The sequence below is a fragment of the Centroberyx gerrardi genome, chromosome 5 (assembly GCF_048128805.1).
Source record: "Centroberyx gerrardi isolate f3 chromosome 5, fCenGer3.hap1.cur.20231027, whole genome shotgun sequence".
Taxonomy (NCBI): domain Eukaryota; kingdom Metazoa; phylum Chordata; class Actinopteri; order Beryciformes; family Berycidae; genus Centroberyx; species Centroberyx gerrardi.
Window position 1 is genome coordinate 13098162 of NC_136001.1, and position 20891 is coordinate 13119052.

General features: G+C 42.7%; 1 protein-coding gene across 2 annotated transcripts in view; it reads right to left on the bottom strand.

Annotated features, from left to right (window-relative positions):
* asic1b (acid-sensing (proton-gated) ion channel 1b) overlaps window positions 1-20891 on the bottom strand; it is a 147346-nt gene that overhangs the window by 21967 nt on the left and 104488 nt on the right. The window contains exon 1 of one of the 2 annotated variants that reach the window (XM_071903815.2): window positions 18224-18895. The exons of the other annotated variant lie outside the window; for it this stretch is intronic. Coding sequence (XP_071759916.1) covers window positions 18224-18895 — 672 coding nt within the window. Of the gene's footprint in view, window positions 1-18223; window positions 18896-20891 lie in introns of those variants that run through there. 2 annotated transcript variants of the gene reach the window in all.

A 20891-nucleotide genomic window follows, 5' to 3' on the forward strand; every position in this document is an offset into this window, starting at 1 on the left:
GCAGGTCCACAGCTAGAATGAGAGCATTCATTGCATACTTAACATTTTGGTGACACCCAGGTGTACGCAAAATGGTTGACATTCCTGACTCTGTAATTCTCTAACAACTCTCTAATGTGGTTCGATGAGCGACGTGAAATGTTAGGGGGGAAAAAAAAGGTTAAGATGCCTCTGGTAAATGAATGCAAATAATGTATCTGCAAATCGTTAAAGCGTCTCCCGAGTCACAAAGAGCATAACTTAGCTTTAATGGGTTTTTTAACCCTGAGCTGCCCCAGTTTCTGGGTGATCAAGAAAACATGCTTCAAACAGAACACATATATAGGCTTGAGTGCACTGTTGCCGAAGCGTTTTGCGCGCAGCATCTCTCCCTTGGGGATGTTGGTTAAGTGGTGGCTCATGCTTGGTTGGCCATCATCACACAGTGTTCCAATCCACAGTAATAGCTGGATGCCGTCCAGCGCTGATCCTCGCTCTCCGCCCCGGCTCTGGGTTACACAGCACTTTCTGCAACAATGTGTGTGTTTGTGTGCGCACTGTGTGAATGAAAGAGACCGAGAGAGAGGGTGTGTGTGAATGAATAGGCGTGCGAGCGAGTGAGTCTGAGTGTGAGAGGGAGAGAGAGATAGAGATAAAGAGAGAGAGAGAGAGACAGAGGGTGAGTGACTAAGTGTATTTGAGTGAGGCAGTTCATGTATTTTTCTGTCCCTGTCAGTGTTTGTGTGTGTATGTGTGAGAGAGAGGGGGTGAGAATGACTCTATGGGAGTGAGTCTGGTGCGTGTGTGTGTGTATGTGTGTGTGTGTGTGAAAGAGTGAGAGAGAGAGAGAGAGAGAGAGAAAGAGAGAGAGAGAAAGAATGAGTGCATTTCTCTCTCAGTGTGTGTGTGTGAGAGTGTGTGAGAGAGAGAGAGAAATAGTGAATGAGTGAGTCTGCATTTCTCTCTCAATGTGTGTGTGTTTGTGTGTGTTCAAGTGAGGGGGTGTGAGAATGTGATTGAGTCTGTGTGTGTGAGAAAGAGAGAGAGAGAGCGAGATAGAGAGAGAGAGATAGAGGGTGAGTGAATAAGTGTATTTGAGTGAGTCTATGCATCTCTCTCTCTCTCTCTCTCTCTGTGTATGTGTGTGTGTGTGTGTACCCTATACCTTTCTGCCCCACCCACCCATGGTATATAGGGTTTCCATGAATTGTCTATAAAGAGAGTCAAGCGCCGCTAACAACAGAGGAAGAGGCAACCAACAGATTTAATCTCTCTCTCTCTCCGCCATTCTCCTGGCTTCCTGGAGGACACACTCCGCTTCCCCGCGCTCTTCCTTTTCATTTTCACGCCGGCTATATAGCGCACATCAGTAATGTCCCTTCAGAGGACAATCTATGTCTTCTACTCAGGCGATTACTCATTTGATAATGAGTAAGGGTGTCATGAATGGTTGCTAGGCTGTGGGCCCGCGACGGCCGCTCAACGAGACACGGCCATCACATATTCAAGAGTTGCACCATGGTAATCAGGATGAGCTTGATTTATTGCAGTTCTGTGTCATGTACAGAACATTGTGGCTCTGCATACATGTGAAACAGGGTGAGTAAGAGGGTGAAAAGAGAGAGAGAAGTTTGAAGTTTAAACATAAAAAAATGGAAGGTGAACATAGATTATACGTAACTTGTATTTAAATACTTAGTGGGCGGTGCATCGGAAATCACTAGAGACCGATTTTGACACTTCTGGTATTTCACAGTATTTGCTCAACCCTCTTTCCCCAGCCAGCTCATCAAGAAAGAGACATATCGGAGGAGAGGTTCTGTGCTCCAACAAGCTAATCCGTCTGGGTGAAGGGATAATGATGTACTTGCTTGACAGAGAAACACAATCCCCCTGCAACTGTAACAACAACAGAATAACAACTGCACGCTGCTCTGAAACTGCGGTTAAAGAATTTCACTAATGAACCTATTATAAAAGCAAACAGGCATACTCGTTAAGGGACCTTGGGCCGATATCTTCACTCTGTGAATCACTTGGCACGTGAGAACTAAATATATGCCGCTTGATTAAGATTGACAGATCTTAAAATGTAACTAATGGATAAAGAGAAGACAAATTGGTTCAAACACACCTTTCATTAATTCAATCAAGAGTGAACAAAGAGAAATAAAAAAAGAATTCACATAAAAAAAGCTGTTTCCTTGATTAGTATTGGGCAGAAAAATGCAGACTTTGGCTAAAAGCCTATTGATTTTTCAATGTTGCGTATACTCCCATTCCAGAACGTTGGAGTCTATAAAAGGACTGCCTCGTTATTTCTGTAAAGAATTTCAAAGGCCCTTTGCCTTAAAGGAAAAATCCACACTAAAACAAGTTCACATATGGTATTGCTATGATCTTAGCCAGTTCCGTTTTAATTTGTGAATGTGAATTCTTCTCTCGCAAAGTCACAGAAACATGTCAACCAAAGCTCTTTTGATGATGTTATCATGAGACAAATCCTGGAGCTGTTAAGTGACAATTGACGGAGGACTTTTGTGAACGCAGTGGCAGTACGCTGGGTAAACTTACGGATACATTTTCTGGTTCATACCTGTCAGCACTAAGATGAAACAAAGCTGAAAGACGTAAAAGCTGAAAAAAAACATTCTGAGTCCACAAATGTCAGTATCCGTTGGCAACTGATGCCATGAATTTTTTATCGCAGAGTAATAAACATCACAGATTATTAGTTTGCTTGATCCGTAGCAACTGATGTGGATCCAAATATTCAATAGACAGCTTAGGGTGGATTTCGCTTCAACAACTCCTTCCAAATCAGAAGTAGACTTATTTCAATAAGTAAGGCCGGTGAACCAGTGAAACATTAAAATGAACTTAGGCCCAAACCCAACGGAAGACGGATGGAAAGGCACCAAAAAAGCATAGAAATTTAACAATTGCCACCGACGTCATATCTTTCATCAGCCGTTTTAGCAAACCAGCAAGGACGACACCATTTGGTATGCATCCTATGTCTTGCTGGGGGCTGAATAACATACTTTCAACACCAATACATTCAGTATTAATATTTGAGGTGTGCATATAAAGTTGCAACGCATCATATAACTACCTGCAAGCGTGGATGTGGATTAGAATCACAACTACCACGATCAATAAAACACGTTAATAAAAATGTTGATTTCCAATTAATTCTTTATTTGAAAAGGGAGTGAGAAGAGAACCTGGGCAATGGAAACATCCGCCGTAGTGCGTGGATGCTGAAGCTTTGATAAACCTTTAGGGTCCACGCTGCTCTGTGTGGCTCTGTGTTGACTGAATCCACTGATGGCTGATGGTTTGTTTGCGAGAGCTCCAGGGTGTTGAGGCACAACGCAGTTAATCAAACTGTCATTCTGGGCCTAGACCAGGGGTGGGGCCGGCCAGCCTAGACCTTGACTCGTGTAGAGTCAAACTATAGGCCACAGGGCAACCAGCACCGCCCTGCTCCCTCCCAACCTCTCTCCCTCCCTCCATCTCTTTAATCTACTTGGCTTCACACACTCGCTCCCTCTCTCGTTATCTCTCAGCTCTCTCTCTCTACCCTCAGTACATACGGCACAAACACCCCGTCTCTCTACTAGGGCATAAGCACAACGCATTCTCCCTCATCCTCCCATTCTCAGTTGGTTGTCTCTCTCCATTATAAGTCCCCACCAACTCCCCCTCCGCCCCCTTCACTACTACTGCCTCTCGCTTTTCAGCTCTCAGTCTGTGATCTCCGTATTCTCTCAGTTTCTCTCGGTTGCCTCCGTCTCTCCGCTCTCTCTCTTACTCTCTCTCTCTCCCCCACTGGGAATGTTCGGCGCCAAGACATCCGCAAGGGAGCAGGCGGAGAGAGCGAGGGAGGTGGCGAAGGACGGAGGGAAGGAAGAGGCTGGGAAATGGAGAGGAGGGGGGTGGCGGTTGGGAGGGTGGGGTGGGGTGTGGGGTGCAGAGAGAGAGAGAGGCAGCAGTCAGGGTCCTGCAGCTGCGGGGGCTGACAGAGGAGCAGGTGGTGATTTACAGAGACAATTTCGAGGATAATTGTGTACATGATCTGCTGTAAGGGACAAGTGTCACTAAGGCCGCCTTTCCAATAGCCTCTCAATCTCCTGGGCTATAAGGTGGAATTAACGGCGGCGTCAGGTAAGCGCAGCAATACTGTAAAGCCCGTGTGAGAGACAAGAGTTAGTGCAAGTTCCTCGGTAGCTCACTGCAAGCTTGTGAACACAGAAAGGCTTTACGGAGCGTCACTGACACAGCGCTGAATATTATATGACACTGTCAACTGAATGAACATTTCACTGTCAACAGCAGAAATAGGAACAGTATAGTAAAAAAATAAATAAATAAATAAATAACATGTCCTTGAATTCTTAACAATGATAAGCACTGCACTATGCACATAATGGATTTAACAGCCATGTTTTTTAAAGTGTTGTGGCTGTGAGGAACACAAAGACATCTCCTTGGATACTAAAAACTGAAATTATTTAATATGACATCACACATGCAAGAGCCATGTTGTTAAAGTGATGTGAATGGATGGAACTTAATATCTCCTTGGATCCTGAACTGAATAATATAACGCAACTGTTCTGGGCGCATGACAGCTTTGAAAAATCATGTTGTGAAAGGATTGTTGTGGAGTATATTAAGAAATGGAGCTGATTCTGCCTGAAGCCGTTAAACATCCAAAAACAAACACCTGAGACTGCATAACTGCTCATTTAAATATTAATGCATTAACCACTATAAAGCTTGATGGAAGAATAACATCCAATTATTATTATTATTTAATTTTTATTGATTTAAGATAAAAGACTTTTGCATTCTTCATGATTCCAATGGTGTGTCTGGTGTGTGTAGACTGATATATCGGTTTGCCAATATATTGGGCCGATATTGGGCCTTTTATTAAATATGGTCAGTCATGTCGTCCACTGATGATATGATTGTCTCTCACTGACCATAGCTACATTAACAGTCTGTAAATTGCTCAGTTAGGTTATTTTTGTAAATCAATTCTTCATTTAAAGGCCTAATGTTTCCCAAAAGTTTCAATGCAGTTTTAGTGTCACATGATTTAAATGCTGTTTCAGAGGCTTTTCCACCCTGACAAGAATGAAATTCTGTTGGAAACACTGACTACTTGCAATTTTTTGGCATGAAAAAGATCAAATTTAAAGACACTGACTATCGGCAAAAAATATTGGCTATCTGTGACTTCAGTCTAAAAATACGAACCCTATCAGTACAAGAAATAAGCCACTTGAGGCCGTGTTGTACATTGATTTTAGAAAAGCTAAGAGGGCTTTAGGCACGAAGTGAAGCCTCTTAGCTGTTCTAAAATCAGTGTAAAGCACAGTATTCAGTGGCTTATTGCTTCAGCAAGAACCCCCCTGGATACTAAACTGTAACTGCTTCATGTCACTGCACTAGGCACATGACAGCTTCAAAAGACATATTGCTTAAATATTGTGAATGGATGGAGCACAGTAACACTTCATTGGATTTCAAGCTCTAATAACCTAATGTCACTGCACTCAGGACAATATGGACTCAAAAAAACAGTTTTTTTTAAATGTCACGACAGGATTGAGTATGGCAGCAGCCCCTTGGATAGTGACCTATAATAAATTTACGTCACTGCTTTAATCTCAAAATGGATCCAGGAGTCTTATTGTGTAAGTATTGTGGCTGGATGGATCAGATTCATATTTATAGCCCACGGGGCAGTGAGGGGATCCCTCTCTGCACAGGGAAACACAGGATGACACAGCTAATTCATCCAGGCAGCATCGTGACAGCTGGGCTGGGGAGAGTTTGGGAAAGGAGAGATGGTTCTGATGAATGACTTTCTGAGTGCGGCCGCTAGCTATAGCAAGCAGTCCCTGGGTCCCCACGGCTCTGTTGCCTCCTATTTGCTGCTCAGGGAGAAATGAATGAATGGCCCTTTGTGAAATAAATGGTCCCTTTCTGCCTGACGTGTACAAATGAACACTTATTGTAAAAATAAATCCATCCATTTGCTTTATTAGTTGTGTAGGTGTGTTTTGTGCGCTGGTGCTTCAGCTTGTGTGTCTGTCACCTGCACGCACACGTGTATACCCACCCGCACACCATGCACACACACACTAAAGTAAGGAAGGACACACACACAGGCAGGCACATAGACACATACACATGCACAAACAATATTGTGACAAGAGTGCATAGTTGAAAACAAACATAAAACTCGAATGCCAACAATATGAACAAGGTTTCTCCTCTATCTCATCCCGCAGATGCAGTTCCTCCCAATCGGCTTTGGTTTAAAAAAATAAACGCCTCAAAGGCCCCCCCAAGGAGCCGTATCATAAAAGACATACCCTTTGAAAATATTACTCCCCGAGTTCATTTTAGATCTTTAATTCAGCAGAAGTATGTTCAAGAACTTCTGCACCAGTGTAATCCTCAGGAGATATCCTGTCTTGTCCTATTAATTTCAGCCTGGGTTCCTACCGGTCTTAAAAACACCTTACAATCACAGGCTTATCAGTTGCTATTAACCAATGCAGAATATTCTGACAGAGGGGTAACATTGAAAAAATATATATTTCTTCAATTTCTTGCCTGGATGAGGTATTGTTATAATTCAAGCTACTTCACCAGAATTTATGTCCAAATTCTGTTTTTGATCCCCTTGTCCAGAAACTTGGTCTTGCACCAGTTACACCGGCAGCTTGTTAAATTGTTGGAAAGAGGTGTGTGTGCACGTGTGTGTGTGTGTGTGTGTGTTCCACTTTATGTCAAAGGGATGTCAGACATGCAGACAGAGCAGGACTAACGACAAAGTGTAGAGGGCAGTCCGATTGGCTGACAACTCCCTCAGGATGGTCACACACACACGCACACGCACACGCACACGCACACGCACACGCACGCACACACACACACACACACACACACACAGAGCTTACCTTGTGAGGCCATTACATTTGCTTAAATTCACTGCTGTAGCTCTACACAGTAAACGCTTGACCTTATCCTTAACTCCTAACCCGGAAATATTAAGCTTCCCCCTCCCCACCGCTGACTGGAAAAAATGAGAAGTTGTTGGAAACTGTCCAAAATTGAGGACTAGCACATGTAGAAATCACACACACATACACAGAAGCACACATAACCTCCCACCCACACACACGCACGCACGCACGCACGCACACACACACATGCAGACGCTCACACGCACGCACAGAGGGAGACCTGACTGCCAAAAAGCATGAAACAGTCAGTCCACTGCCAGCCGCACAGCGGGTTGCATCTAAATGGATTTTTCATTTTGATTTCATTTTGGTCCACAGTATAATGGTCCCTCTGGAGATACGTTTACTCAAAGCAATAGGATGGCTGGTGTCTTTGGTGAGTGTGTGTATGTGTGTGTGTATGTGAGTGTGTGTGTGCAAGGTGGGTAGCAGATGTACTGTTCAAATACTCCTTAATTGGTGGCATGATTTATTTGTTTTTTTCCCCCCAAAACCTCTTGGTCTGGCACTGCATGTACAACGACGGTGTAATATAAACCTCTGAACAGGGAGGCGGGGGTTTGAAACAACAGGGTACAATTCCCCACCGATGTCTGTAAATCTTTGTGCCATTTAGGCAGACATTATTGGTGTTTAGATTTGCATCAGCTGTGCTTATTGGGTTGTGGCTGTGAATAATATAATCAACTGTTCTTCTAGTATTGCCCAAAGGCAGCAACGCTAGACCTGCTGAGATTGACTCAGAGATCCTGCTATAAAACAACAATCACTCAGTCAATAGGCCTTCCCCTAACACTAGCACAGGAATGACTGTTTGCAATTTTTAACTCATTTACATTTTAGGCATTTTGCCGATGCTCTTATCCAGAGCAACTCACAGTGACTGAGCAGATAAGGGTTCAGTGTCTTAGTCAATGACATTTCAGTAGGACACTGGCTGTTGACATCGGTGGTTGAAGGGATCAAACCTGTGACATTTCAGTTACGGGACAGAATCTCGAACCACTATGTCTCCCTTCCACCTGAACTGAAAGGTCAGCATGGCCTCTGAGCCACACGGCCATTAACAGTTTATGTTCTTTAAACGTGAAAGGGGGTTTTGTGATGTTTGGTCTGAGAGAGCATGAAGAACCGAAGGGAGATAGCACGGTTGTCAGATAAGCACACACATACATTCACACAAACACTCACATACATTGACACCTCTCTTTCTCTCTCTTTCTTTATCTCTCTCTCTCTCTCACACACACACACACACACACACACACTCGAACACCCAAACACACACATGCCTAAAAGACAGATGTGCACCTTCCAATCCATAGGATGAGGTGAGGTGTGCTGCTGATTCTACACTCCATTTCAAACAGCCTATCTGTGTAAGAGAGGGAGTCATGCTGACCACAAGAGATGCAGCCAGCTATGAAACCCTGGAGCGCAGAGGCAGCAAATAGCATTTCAGCAACAAACACATAGGCACCCACACACATATACCCTTACACCTGCACACACATGTACAGTGCAGTGGTGGCCATCAGGTAAGTGCCTCATCCTGAATCATCATCCTGTGCATTTATCTTCAGTTAGCACTGTAGTTTCTGTCAGCCTGCCACACTGCAATTTCACTATTCATTTTCATATTTGGAAAATAGAACTGAATTGGCATGCGTGATACAGTATGATTTAAAGTGTCATATTGGCTTCACAATGCCAACACAAAACTTGTATCTTGTGTTACTTGCCATAGGATTCCATGAGCTTTGTGGCGTTTGAACAGGGATAAAAATAGATTTTTTTTTCAGTGTAGGCAGTCAATAATGGGATTTGATGATTGCTATAACTCTATGAATGTCCACATTCATGCACATCCATGCACACATAAGCACACACCCAGGCACACACACACACACAAAGAGAAAGAGAATGACAGCGAGAGAGAGAAAGACACAGAGAGAGACAGAGAAAGAGAGAGAACTCAGAGACCACCGCTCTTAAATGGACACCACCTTTCTCCTTACAGCTCCTCTGACATCCATTCTGTCATTTGGAGCCAAGCGCTCTCTTTCAGCTTTGGTATAAAGTACGGAGGTACAATCCAGTAGAAGCCATTAAGGCCCAGTCATCACCCTAATTAGCTGCTGATAAGTGGCTATTGGCTCGATATGGAACACTTGTCATATTTCTTATTCATATATAATTGCTCCAACACAGCTGGATTATCCCTCATTTTCACATTCTTAGGCATCATTAATCTTGGTGGAGGATTAAAAAGAAAGTTCTATCCCTTTATTTTTGCCACTTTAATGACTAATTAGTATTTGTGTTATGAAGTATTGGCTGATATTGAAGAAAGGTAGCGACGTATCTGTCCCATTTTAATGACCCAGGCTTAATATCCCGTTGGACTTGGTTTAACAGGAGTGAGAGTTGCTGTGCAACTTGTCACCCGCCTCTGTCTCGAAGGAAGACTGATGAGTGATTTAATTAAAAAGGGTGTATTTGAAAACAGTGATCCATCACCAGGATAGAGAGAGACACGGTGATCATGGGATAGAGTGACAGAGTGCTGTGCTCTCCCTCCTACTGACACCAAATGACTTCAGTCCTTCATGGCTTAGTCCATATAGAGAAACAGTGGGGGATCTGAAGAGAAAGAGAGAAAGAGAGAGAGATAGAGAGTGAGAGACAGAGAGAGAGAGAGAGATAGAGAGAGAGAGAGAGTGAGAGAAGGGTTTCTTTCGAGGCTATACACGAACAAACCTCAGCTCATGTTTGATTTCTAATATTTCTTGTTTAATCCCCAGAACATGAATGGAGTTAAATCCCTCAGGAAAACAGGCCTTTCAATAAGGCAATTATTGTGTTTCCACTGGCTGCGACTTTGCCTGTAAATGAGGCTTCAACTGGAAAGTGGTCACTGCAACTTGGGCTCTGATGTCGTACTGTAGTAGGAATCGAAGGCTTCTTCAGAGATGGGATTAAGTATATTTCTGAGTGATTTCCTTTAAAAAAAGAAAAAAGAAAAAAAGAAATGAAAAGCATACAGTGCCCTCAGTGCCAACAACTCTGACCAAGAGAGCTAGTTCAGATTCTAAAAAAAAAATTGTAAAACACTGCCCCCCTGTGTTCACAGTGTGGTATTCAATGTTTATAGGGGCATTTTAATAAGAGAGGAATTGATATTAACCGGTGTGCCGGAAATAAACTGCTGAGAGGGCATGAAAAAAAAGTAGAAATAAGATGAGCATCAGAGTCATTTATCTAACTGATACAATCCTTATTCAAATTGCTTTTAAATTAAGATTAAAAGAAGAAAAGCTCTGCTCTGCATAACTTTTTTTTTTCAAGTGTCTGCTCTGCAATAGATAGAATGTTCTTCCATCTGAGTGGAATCCAGAATTCCTAGATTCCTAAATGATGCACTCAAAATTGCTAAATGATGTAATTCAACATCAGCTCTGTGTTTGGCATGATAAGCCAAAGCTTTGCATTACAAAGGGCACAGAGATCACCTCAGAGCTTCTGATCTGAAAACAGTGAATAATGGCAAAGAGGAGGAGAGAAAGTCACAGACAGCTATCTGAATTTCACAGTGTTACCATAAATATTTAATGATCTTGTGCTGTCACCTCTCAGAGAGAGAAAGCACTTCAGCGGTGCATGCTTTTTCAAACTCTGAGACTCCACAATGACCACTCTGTCAGGGAGCCTATACTTGCACAGAGCACTAATCAAACCTATTTCCGTAAACTGCAATTTGACTGCCTTTTAAATCTGTTATTTTGGATTAATCTGCTCACACGGTGTCTGCCTCAGCAGGAAAATGGAAACAACTAAACTGATACATCTACACCAAAAGACACTGATTAGACAGTGATTGTTGTTCTGCACAGACACACTTCAATGATGCATGTGTGCTGGTAATGTGGCTATTACCTGATGGATCTAGGCTTTAAACCAACTAATGAAAGAGTAAGGATCAAACATAGATCAAGTTCTAAAGAATGCATAAAACCTATACTAGGGCAATTAAAATCCATCACAAAATGACTACACATTACAAACAAAGACACGAAAAATCAATTTCTATTTGAGGAAGTGACAGTTTAATTAGCCTAATTGCACAAGGTGTAGAATAATTGTTGCTCCCAAAGTGACAAGGACAAATTGAGTTCGGTACACACTAACTGTTGGCAGTGCTATATTCAGTGCAATTCAGTTCATCTTTGTCCTTTGTTGGTGGCACATGCATTATAATCTAGTGCACTCAGTTCCTGCTTTATGATAATTTACTAGCGTCTAATATATCATGGCATATGCTTGAAGATAATTACATTACGCTTTCCCTGATACAATTTCTGCCCAATGCCTCCTTAAAGGAAGTGCTGAACCATAACAAGTATTTACAGCTCACAGCCAGACGGTGAGGCCAGGCCTGGCATTTAATTTTCCTTTCTCTGAAAACATTGCAGTCTGTCTGCCTATCTGTCTGTCTGTGAGAGCCTGAGGCCAGGGTAAACAGATTGATGCTCTTGAGGAGACAGGAGAAGGGCGTAACCGGAGCCATTGCCTGGCTCTGCCGGCGATGCTGAGCTTGGTAGAAAGGCAAGCTGTATCTAATGGGCTGGGGATGGAGCAGGAAGCAGGGATTTGGATCGCTGCTCTAGAGGGGGGCTCACATTCTGCCCCGGGACAGAACGGCTGCAACCTGAACCCTCTATCTGCAGGGCATTAGCCGAGCCCCACTATTGACCCAGCCGTGGGCAAAAGCGCACAATCGCAATGTGCACACACAAGACACATACACAGACAGACAGAAACATACATACACATGCACACAAACACACATGCACAAGAGAGAGACGGGGGAGGAGAGAGAGACAGAGAGAGAGAGAGAGAGAGAGAGAGAGAGAGAGAGAGAGAGAGAGGTGGAGGATGGATAGACAGAAAGCCCAAGAGAGTGAGAGAGAGAGAGCAGGCGATCAATTAGCTCTCCTCCCCTTCCCTTCCCTCCACAATACACCAATAGTGGAGTATTTGAGGCCCTATGTATGCCCCCTAGGTATTACTGGCCCTTTAGCAGATATAATAAACAGCCACTAGCAGGAGTTCAGTGTTCTCCACATAAGTGCCAGTGTTGTTACCAATGACCACCTTACCCAAAATAAATACACTCCATTGATTAGCGGTGCACAAAGAGTATGACGGAAATGTGTGCTGTCGAGCGAGTTCGCCTGCCTCCAGATACACATAGGCCACGCAGGTACATGCTGGGTATAGCTAATTTGGAGTTTACAAGCAGGGGACTGGAGCCAGAGTGTATCCTGCTGGCATATTTTCTCCTTTTATTTTCTCTCTTTCCAGTCAGCCCAGCCTCTGTGTGTGTGTATCTATGGGAATTTAGACGCACTCTCTTCGGCTGGAGCAACAGCAGCTGGTTTTTACAGCGGCAGCCTCAACTGAATTCCCCCCATCCTGCATCTATCCTGCATTAGTACTGCAGCAGCCACAGTATTCTATTCAATGAAATGCTATACAGCAGAAAACATCCTTACTTGAGGGAAAAAATCCACCCTTGGATACACTTACACAGATATCATGAATTTGTAATGTCCAATGTATTCCAGGAGTTGCTTTGTAAGGAAGTGTTGTAATTTACTTTTTTGGTGTACTCACTTTCCCTCAAACTGTCTCGTCTATACTTTAGTTAGTGTTTTGTTTCCCAGAATGACTTTTGTCAACCCACAGAGACCAGCCGTGAACTTTCAGCCAACTTTGCTTTCAACCAAAAGTGGGCATATGGGTATATAATAGCAAGCTCTCCAACTTGCTCAGGAACATTGGGCTGTGTCTGTGATCGCAGCCACGCTCCCTCACTCCTAATGGAACATGTCTTGTTGCTGCATTGCATTATGGTCTACTGAGGCTACTATCGGTGGAGAAATCGGTCTCTCTTCGTTCTTCTACGAAGGATTTTTCCCTGTATGATTGTTCCACGCCGGTACAAAATGGTGAGTCTAGAAAGAAGCGCTTGCTCTTTGACTGCGAGGGACCTGACACCAAAACCTGACATTTACCGCTGATGTTTTAAATAGCTGAAAAATGTTCTGTTCCATTGTAGCTCTGCTGGCTATATCTCAGCATGATTTCATGTACGTTGTCTACATTTGGCCAGTTAATCTGCAGGAATAAAAAAAAAAAATACACCACCAAACAGCAAAATGGGCCCAGAAATGCAAGGTACATCGCCAATAGCTGTTTTTTAAAGGTTAGAGAGAACACACGTCTTGAATTTTCTCAGTATTTGTATTTGGAGGCAGAGTAATACTATAGAAGGGTAAGAAAGCAGGAGGAACCTCAACAGTGGCAGCATCCGTGCATCAGCTTAAGCAGCAATCGATGATTATATTAGTGGAAGGCTGTAATACTGAAGGGTTACGGTTAAAGTGTCAAGGGCCATCATTAATCCTATTAGACTTGACAAGGAAATGAATACTTGTCAAGTGGGAATCTGCTCTTTAGCCTTCATGCACTTACATACACCAAGACCTGCAAACCTGCAGGCATGTACACACACACCAGTTCACTCACACACACACACACACAAACCTGGATCACCCACTGCCCAAACACTACCACTAATGCAAGTCAATGCAGAGCTGTCTCTAGAAATGGATCTTTCGTTGAATGCTCTTATGCAGTAATGTTATCAACAACAGAAAATGCTCTCAGGCTATTTATTGTGCTTTATCAGTGCTGAATAATTAATTACCTTATCAAACATTCACACCTGGGATTGAACTGTTTCATTATGGGTTTGGGAAAGTAAAGTTCAAGCCTCGTACGGTTTGCTCTGAAGCCAATACTCTCAGATATATGAGTGTCAAACTTTTCAACCTATAAAACGCATAACAAATATTAAACATGATCTTTAGTCCATAAACTTCCTACACCTTATTGATCTAAAGGATGAGCCTCAAGCAAAAGAGAAATAATGCAGCATGAATAATATATATGCAATACACAGTGTATGTTTTTCAATATATTCAGAGCCTATAACCTATTCCGTAATTATTATATTTATGATGGTTAGCCTCAGGGCCAAGCAAGAACAGTTTGAGAGTAATTAGCCCCCTTTCCACTGAGGGCCAAACCTGGTGCTTGAACTTAGTTCCAGAGTTCCTGACCCCTTTCCACTGGGTTGGCCTAGGCCAAAACAGGGCTAGTCCAGGAACTCAAGCCCCACTACTTGGCCCTTCCAAATCCTCAGGGCCAAAGCTGTTAGCCCTGATGCTTATACATCATCACATTCTATATTTTTTCAAATAGGGGGTGTTGCTTAGTAACGTCTGTAACTGAGTGCAGCCATTCCTACATTAATGAGCATCTACCTGTTAGAAACTAGGTATGTTAATTCTTAAATCTGCATTACTTTCAGCTGCTATCTTAGAAAAAAAAAATAAAAAAAATACATCTTGCTACACATAGAAAAATAAGACTGTTACGAGTTGGCCTGATACCGTACATTAACACCAACATTGGCCTTATTTAGCTGTCTAGAAAATACCGCAATTACTATCACTCACTTTCCAAGTTTGACACACACAGTAGTAAAGGACAAATGTTAAAGGGAAAAAAAATGCCTTTGCTTACGCAGGCAAGGCAGTTTTTTTTTACTTTAACGCCTTCAGTGGTCGTTTAAATCACTGCCCAGCGATGACACTTTGTTTTTTTATGTGAATGATGTTAGCCTCATCCTGCAACCTTCTTCTTTTTTAAAACTTCCCACAAAGTAATTAAAACTAATGTTAACGATTATACGGTACATTTGACAGCAGCGTTGTCTGCCATGTTTGATGACAAGCAGTTGTGTAAGTTAGTTGTCATGGTTACGCAGGGACCAGGTTGCTCAGTGGAAACACTTTAACAAGTTTGGCCCAGTGCTTAAGTTCTAGGCTAGAGCTCCTGGGCCAAAGTTCTTGGGCTTTTGGCCTTCAGTGGAAAGGGGGCTATTGAGTCTGTAAGGACAAAGCTGCTGTCGATTTGAATGGGATAAGCTGTCAAAACACCCTGCCAAGGTGAACGAGATGGTGTGATGTTAAGGAGAATCCCTTCTAATTCAAAGTATGAAAGTCAAAATTAGCAAGTACCAGCTCTGAACTGCACAGTCGCAGGAACTTTTGCCTAACCGTCACACATACGTCAAGTCTGAACACTGAAGAAGGCCTGGTCACTGCCTCCCTCCCATGCTAATAACTTGGCAGTGCTGATAACCAGTCACAGTACTTTGTCTTTTGAAAAGCATATCAACAACGTGTGACAGCTGGCCTTATTTCACCTCAAGAACATTGCCCATATTTCCCGCTTTCTCCATTTGTGATACAGATTGCCTGACCGGGGCATTTTTCAACTCTCGCCTAGGTAAGACGTTGAAACCTGAATGAAAATATGTGGAGAGATATATAGTCTGCTGTCGAAGGTACATTTGGTAGTTCTTTGGCTCTGATGTCAGGTCTTGTTGTCTTTGTACTTTGTGTCAGTATGCACTGTGATACTAAGTAAGTTGTGTGTTGCAACTTGCATACTATATATACTACAAATTCCTTTGTGCACATTATGCTGTTGCAGGGGCTGTAAATTTGAACATCTGTAAACTCCAACCATCTGTTAATCTGTCAAAGCCAAAATAGCGAGAATTATTTCAAGCCAAAATGAGTTCTGTATTAGCATGATGGCGACATTGTATCTTTAATATTCAAAATGTTCTATTTGTTGTATTTTTATCTATAGGATATTATTTACTGCTGGAGCGACTGAATTTCCCCTTGCGATCGTTAAAGTTTCATTTTATCACGTCTTGCATTTATTGCACTTAGTGAATAAAGAGATTCTGATTATTTGAGCTCCCTGCTGCAGGATCTGCCCTAATGCGACAAAACATGTTCACAGCTCTGCCTCGGATTTACCCGCTCTCACCACTACATCACCCCCACAGTCAAAGACCTTCACTTCACATTGGCCTCCTCACTAACCCCAAAACCAGAGTCTGCACTTTGGTTGCCAGGCTGCTCTCCCGTACAGCTCCCCACCTCTGGAGCGCACAGCCCCAGAATGTCAGAGCTGCTCTCAGTGTTGACGCTTTGAAACCCCTAATGAAAACTCACCTGTTTAGACAGGCTTTTAATGTTTAATGTCATGTCACTCACTGTTTTCTCTGCCTTTTTATCTTCTCTGCGGCATGTAAATAAGTTAGTTTTCGAGGAAGTGCTATATAAATAAATTCCTATTTTTGTTCTTTTTCTTTTTTACTGTATATGTAACAGGCTAATGTTATTGATTTGCAATGATTAATTCAACTACTAATACTAATGCAACTTAAAGATGCAGTGCAGTGATTTCCACTCAGTCCCGAAAAGTTTGATGTTGATTTCTAACACAATGAGCACAATTGTTATATAATATTTCTATCTTTGGGGAACAAATATGCAGTGTAGGAACTTCGGCACCCAGCAACAATGGAGGCACAGAGGTTTTGGCTAGTTTGGCTATGGGGCATCTCATTAACTATGCATACTGTCGACCAATCAGAGCATTCATTAAAACCTGGGTGTGGGTGACATCATTTACACCAGGAAGTAGACTGGAATTCTAAATCTGCTAGATTCTGTTGACAACCAGAGGGAGAGTTTTTCGAAGGGCGTTTCCACAATGCTGACAGTTATAATAATTTGGGTAACTTTACATGAACAGGTTCTTTGTTAAATTATACCAAGAAATTGATAAATGCAATTCTTATTGCACTGGAACTTTAAACCACAAATGACTGATAGTGCTGCTTCATTAGAACTTCAGAATTAGGTTCAAGTATCCTCATCCTGCGCATAAAGATTGCTGACAGATCTTACAGAGTCAATAATACACAAAACCTATCCCAATGGCAACGTTACCACCCAAGCCTCTCCAAAAGACTACTACTACTACTACTACCACCTCTACTACTACTACTAATAATAATAATAATAAAAATGACAATAATACTAATAAAAAAAATATTAATAGTACATTGTACAATCATACAATTATAATTCCAATTATAGAGCTGTCAGGCTAGTCTAAAAAGGAAAAGTCAATAAATCTACATGCATTTTCACACTGATGTAATTATAACTTCAGTACATCCATTAGCAGTCGGTGCATACCTATCTATATCTGTGCAAAGGTCAGGGAAATCAATAGACCAATAGCTGGATATTGTCAACACAACACAGTAATTCAGTATTCCACTTGCGTGCCGTCTGATGTGCATGCTCAAGGGAACACTGGGTAGCAGACAGAAAGCCAAAAAGTCAGGGGATGTCTGTCTAGCAAGAGGCTGACCTGCACTTTTTCCAGGGCAACGCAAAGTTTCCTTCAACGTCTATTCAATTCAGCAACAACAGATGTATGCCAAGTATGCCACTTTGAGTAATGGAACCTGCTCCATTATTATGTCCTGTCCTGCTCTGTTTTTTTTTATTATTATTATTTACAGTAAACCTTTATTGAATCAGACACGCTGACTAAGGAAAACATTCTTATTTACAGCAATGACCTGGGATTGTAGGTAACAAAATTACCTCACAGGAATAAATAAACCATTTCAGCCATAGTGGGGACTTTCAACAATCTTCTTCAATGACTGGTATCAGGTACTTAAGACAAGACTCACTAATCAAGTACACAGTTCTTAAAGACCACTTCAACCTAATAAACCTTAACTCCAAAACATGTTAAAGTTCCAAACTGCCATCCTAACATTAGAGTTTAGTTTTTAGATATAGCCAAGATCACTCATCACACAAGTATGTTTCACTGGGCCTCTTCAATTTGTCACAACAAACACTGACACAAGCTATTTTCTGTCAGCACTCAACAGCCTTCCTCTTTACATTTCTCTGGTTCACACTCCAAATCTAGGTCATCATATGCAATAAACCTATGCTCATCTCGCACCTATCAATCAAAACCGTCAAATTTACCAGACCTGTATAAAATAGTGGTTGAATGTGTGAAGTGCCAATGCGCACATGAAAATTTCCACTTTTTAGTCTGTTTGAATGCCTGCGGAGTCAAACCAAACTATTCTCAGAAAGATCAAATATTTGAAACTCATTTGAAAGATATTTTTCCCCGGGGTTTTCTCTGCAGCCTACCTCTGTGAAGTCCTCGGCGCCACAGTCTTCACCCCTGAAGTTACACTCCAGCATCATGTCGTCCATGCGGTGTTTAGTGCGGGCGAAGAAATCATCCAGGCTGAAGCGAGAGCCTGGTTGGCGGTCAGGCTCTGGGGCAAGTGGAATCCCTGGGGCCATGTTGTCTTCGTAGCCCAGCATAGGGCCCACGAAGATCAGGTCGCTGTAGGTGATCTGGGACTTCCTGAAGTGGTTGTAGTTACAGAGGGTGATAGCTGGAAAGGTCAGGTTCTTGGCCACTCTCTCATCCAGCACAGTGACATGGTCATATTGGAAGTAGTACAGCACCCTGTCAACCACCTGTAAAAGGAATGCAGTCAGGGCCAGGGTGAAGACCAGCGCCCACAGACCCTGCCGGATACCGAACTTGTTGTTCTCCACAAACACATGGTTGGTGCCATGGAGTGAGCAGCCGTCGAAGAATGTGGCCAGGTCGTCCACCTGGGTGACGTCTTCTTCCTCGTCATTGTAAACCTCCGTCTCGCCACACCCGTCCAGGTAGTCCTGCGAGTCCCTGTCACCGCCGCCCTTGTTTACCCGCTTGTAGTGGTCATCGAAGCCGTCTTTACCAGATCCACCGCCAGGCTCATCGTCGGCTGAGAAGGAGATGGAGCACATGATACGGACAGGCATCGTGGCTAGATGAACAGGCGGATACCGCTGTTAGCAGATGCCAATCTAAAGTCGGACGTCCAGTGACAAATCAAATCCTTATGGATCTTGTAAAAAATAACTTCTTTCACAATCTCTTCTTCTGAGTGCAGACTCCAAAATCCTGAAGTAACAAAGCCATTCAAGAAGAGAAGCACCGATAAGCCTCTTCAAATCTGGCTACTAATGCAAAAACCTCTTCATAAATCAAAATCATCCTGGAATTCATCAATCGCAGAATTAACAACTTCCGCACGGACAATATCAATTCAGTCACGAACCAGGGAATCTACGCTATGCCTCAGTGTCTCTTAAAGTGAAGTCGGTCAAAATAAAGATGAAACACACACTGTCCCAAAACAAAAAAAAAAGTTCGTTTGAGGACAAGAGAGAACAAGTAAAGACGGTGTCACACTCAGCTGAAAAGCAAACCTAAACCAACTCTGCTCCCCGCCGTTCACACCTGCAGTGAATGGAGAACAGATGCCTTGTCCGGCGTTGTCCTTGTGTCTCGGGGGCAGATACACCCCATAGAGCAATTTCGAAAGAGAGAAGAAGAAGAAGAGGACGAGAATGAGGAGGAGGAGGAGGAGGAGGAGGGGAAAGGAGGTGAGGCCATGAGGAGTACAGGATACAGAATACTCCCCCAGGGCGCAGCTACAGGTCACCGTGCCGGGGCCGAGTTTCACCATTTACAGGAAAAAAAGCCATGACGCAGAGAGAGAGTAAGAGATCAGCAACCAATGTGCAGTAGAAAAAGCCCTAAATAGGCTGTTTATATCTGCTGATGTTACTGTTCAGTTTGACCTCACTCCTTCAAAAAAAACTGGGTTTAGTTGTGTTGTTCAAATGCAAATGATACTTAGATGTTATTGAAATGAGAAGAGATGAGATGATAGACTCTAGAGTAAATTGGAAAAGACACACACAGGAATATAGCACCCTTAATTTTTCTGCAATGGTTTGATTACAAGATCACTACTGGTTAGCTAGTCTAAAGCTTGGAGAGGTGCACTTCTGCTCTCCTTCCCCGTGTGTTCGGAGGCTCTTATAATGAGCTTTAAAGGGCAAAGGGACCAAAGAGTAAAGTGAACACGGCCAAATAAGATTTGTCCTTTAAAAAGATTTGGAGAGAGAGGAAGTGTTAAGTTCATGTGTGACACCTAATTCCATATTCAAGAAATAAGCCGTAACAGAGCAGCCACCAAGGAGGAAAATCAAGAAATTTAATCAAGACCTCCTTTTCCTCATTGTTTTTCAATCTAATGGCTCATTTTACCAACGATTCCCCTTCAAATTACAAACTCATCTGTAGCTGCAAGTAGCTTTGAGGGAAGCAGATTAACGGAAAACAAATACAACTAGTGGAGAGGAAAAACATCTTAAATGGATCCTCTCATTATTCAATATGAAGATAAATGCAGATTCCCAGCGGTGGTGTTGGTTGCGATATGAAAAGGAAATGTAAGAAACCGATCCATCTGTATTGATCCGGCTCCATTAGACTGTCAAGGGATTATTTTCAGAAACATGATGGTGCCAGAAGATGAAACCATACACCCATTTAGGGGATGACAACACTCTTTACAATAAAAAACTTATAACCTAATGATGCCATGGGCTACCGCTAAGGAACATCAACATCCAATCTGTAACACCAATCAAAAACACGTTATCTCAACCGATTCGCTGTGTTGAGATTTTTAACTGTAACAACAGCTACTGGCACATGTTTCCATCACGGGGGAAATGGTCATATCAAGCTGAGAAAGGCAACAGACTTGGTCAATATGTGTTTAGCTGCAGCTGTTGAGATTGTCTATCATAGAGAGACTGGTGATGATAAGAGAGCAAACAAGTTCAGTTGTGGCTCGGCCTTGATCCGGCTCTATATTGTAGCCTGCTCAACAGAAGTGTCCGATAGCTTCCGAATTCTTGAATATGTATTAGTGATCCTAGATAGCCTCCGGCATCCAGC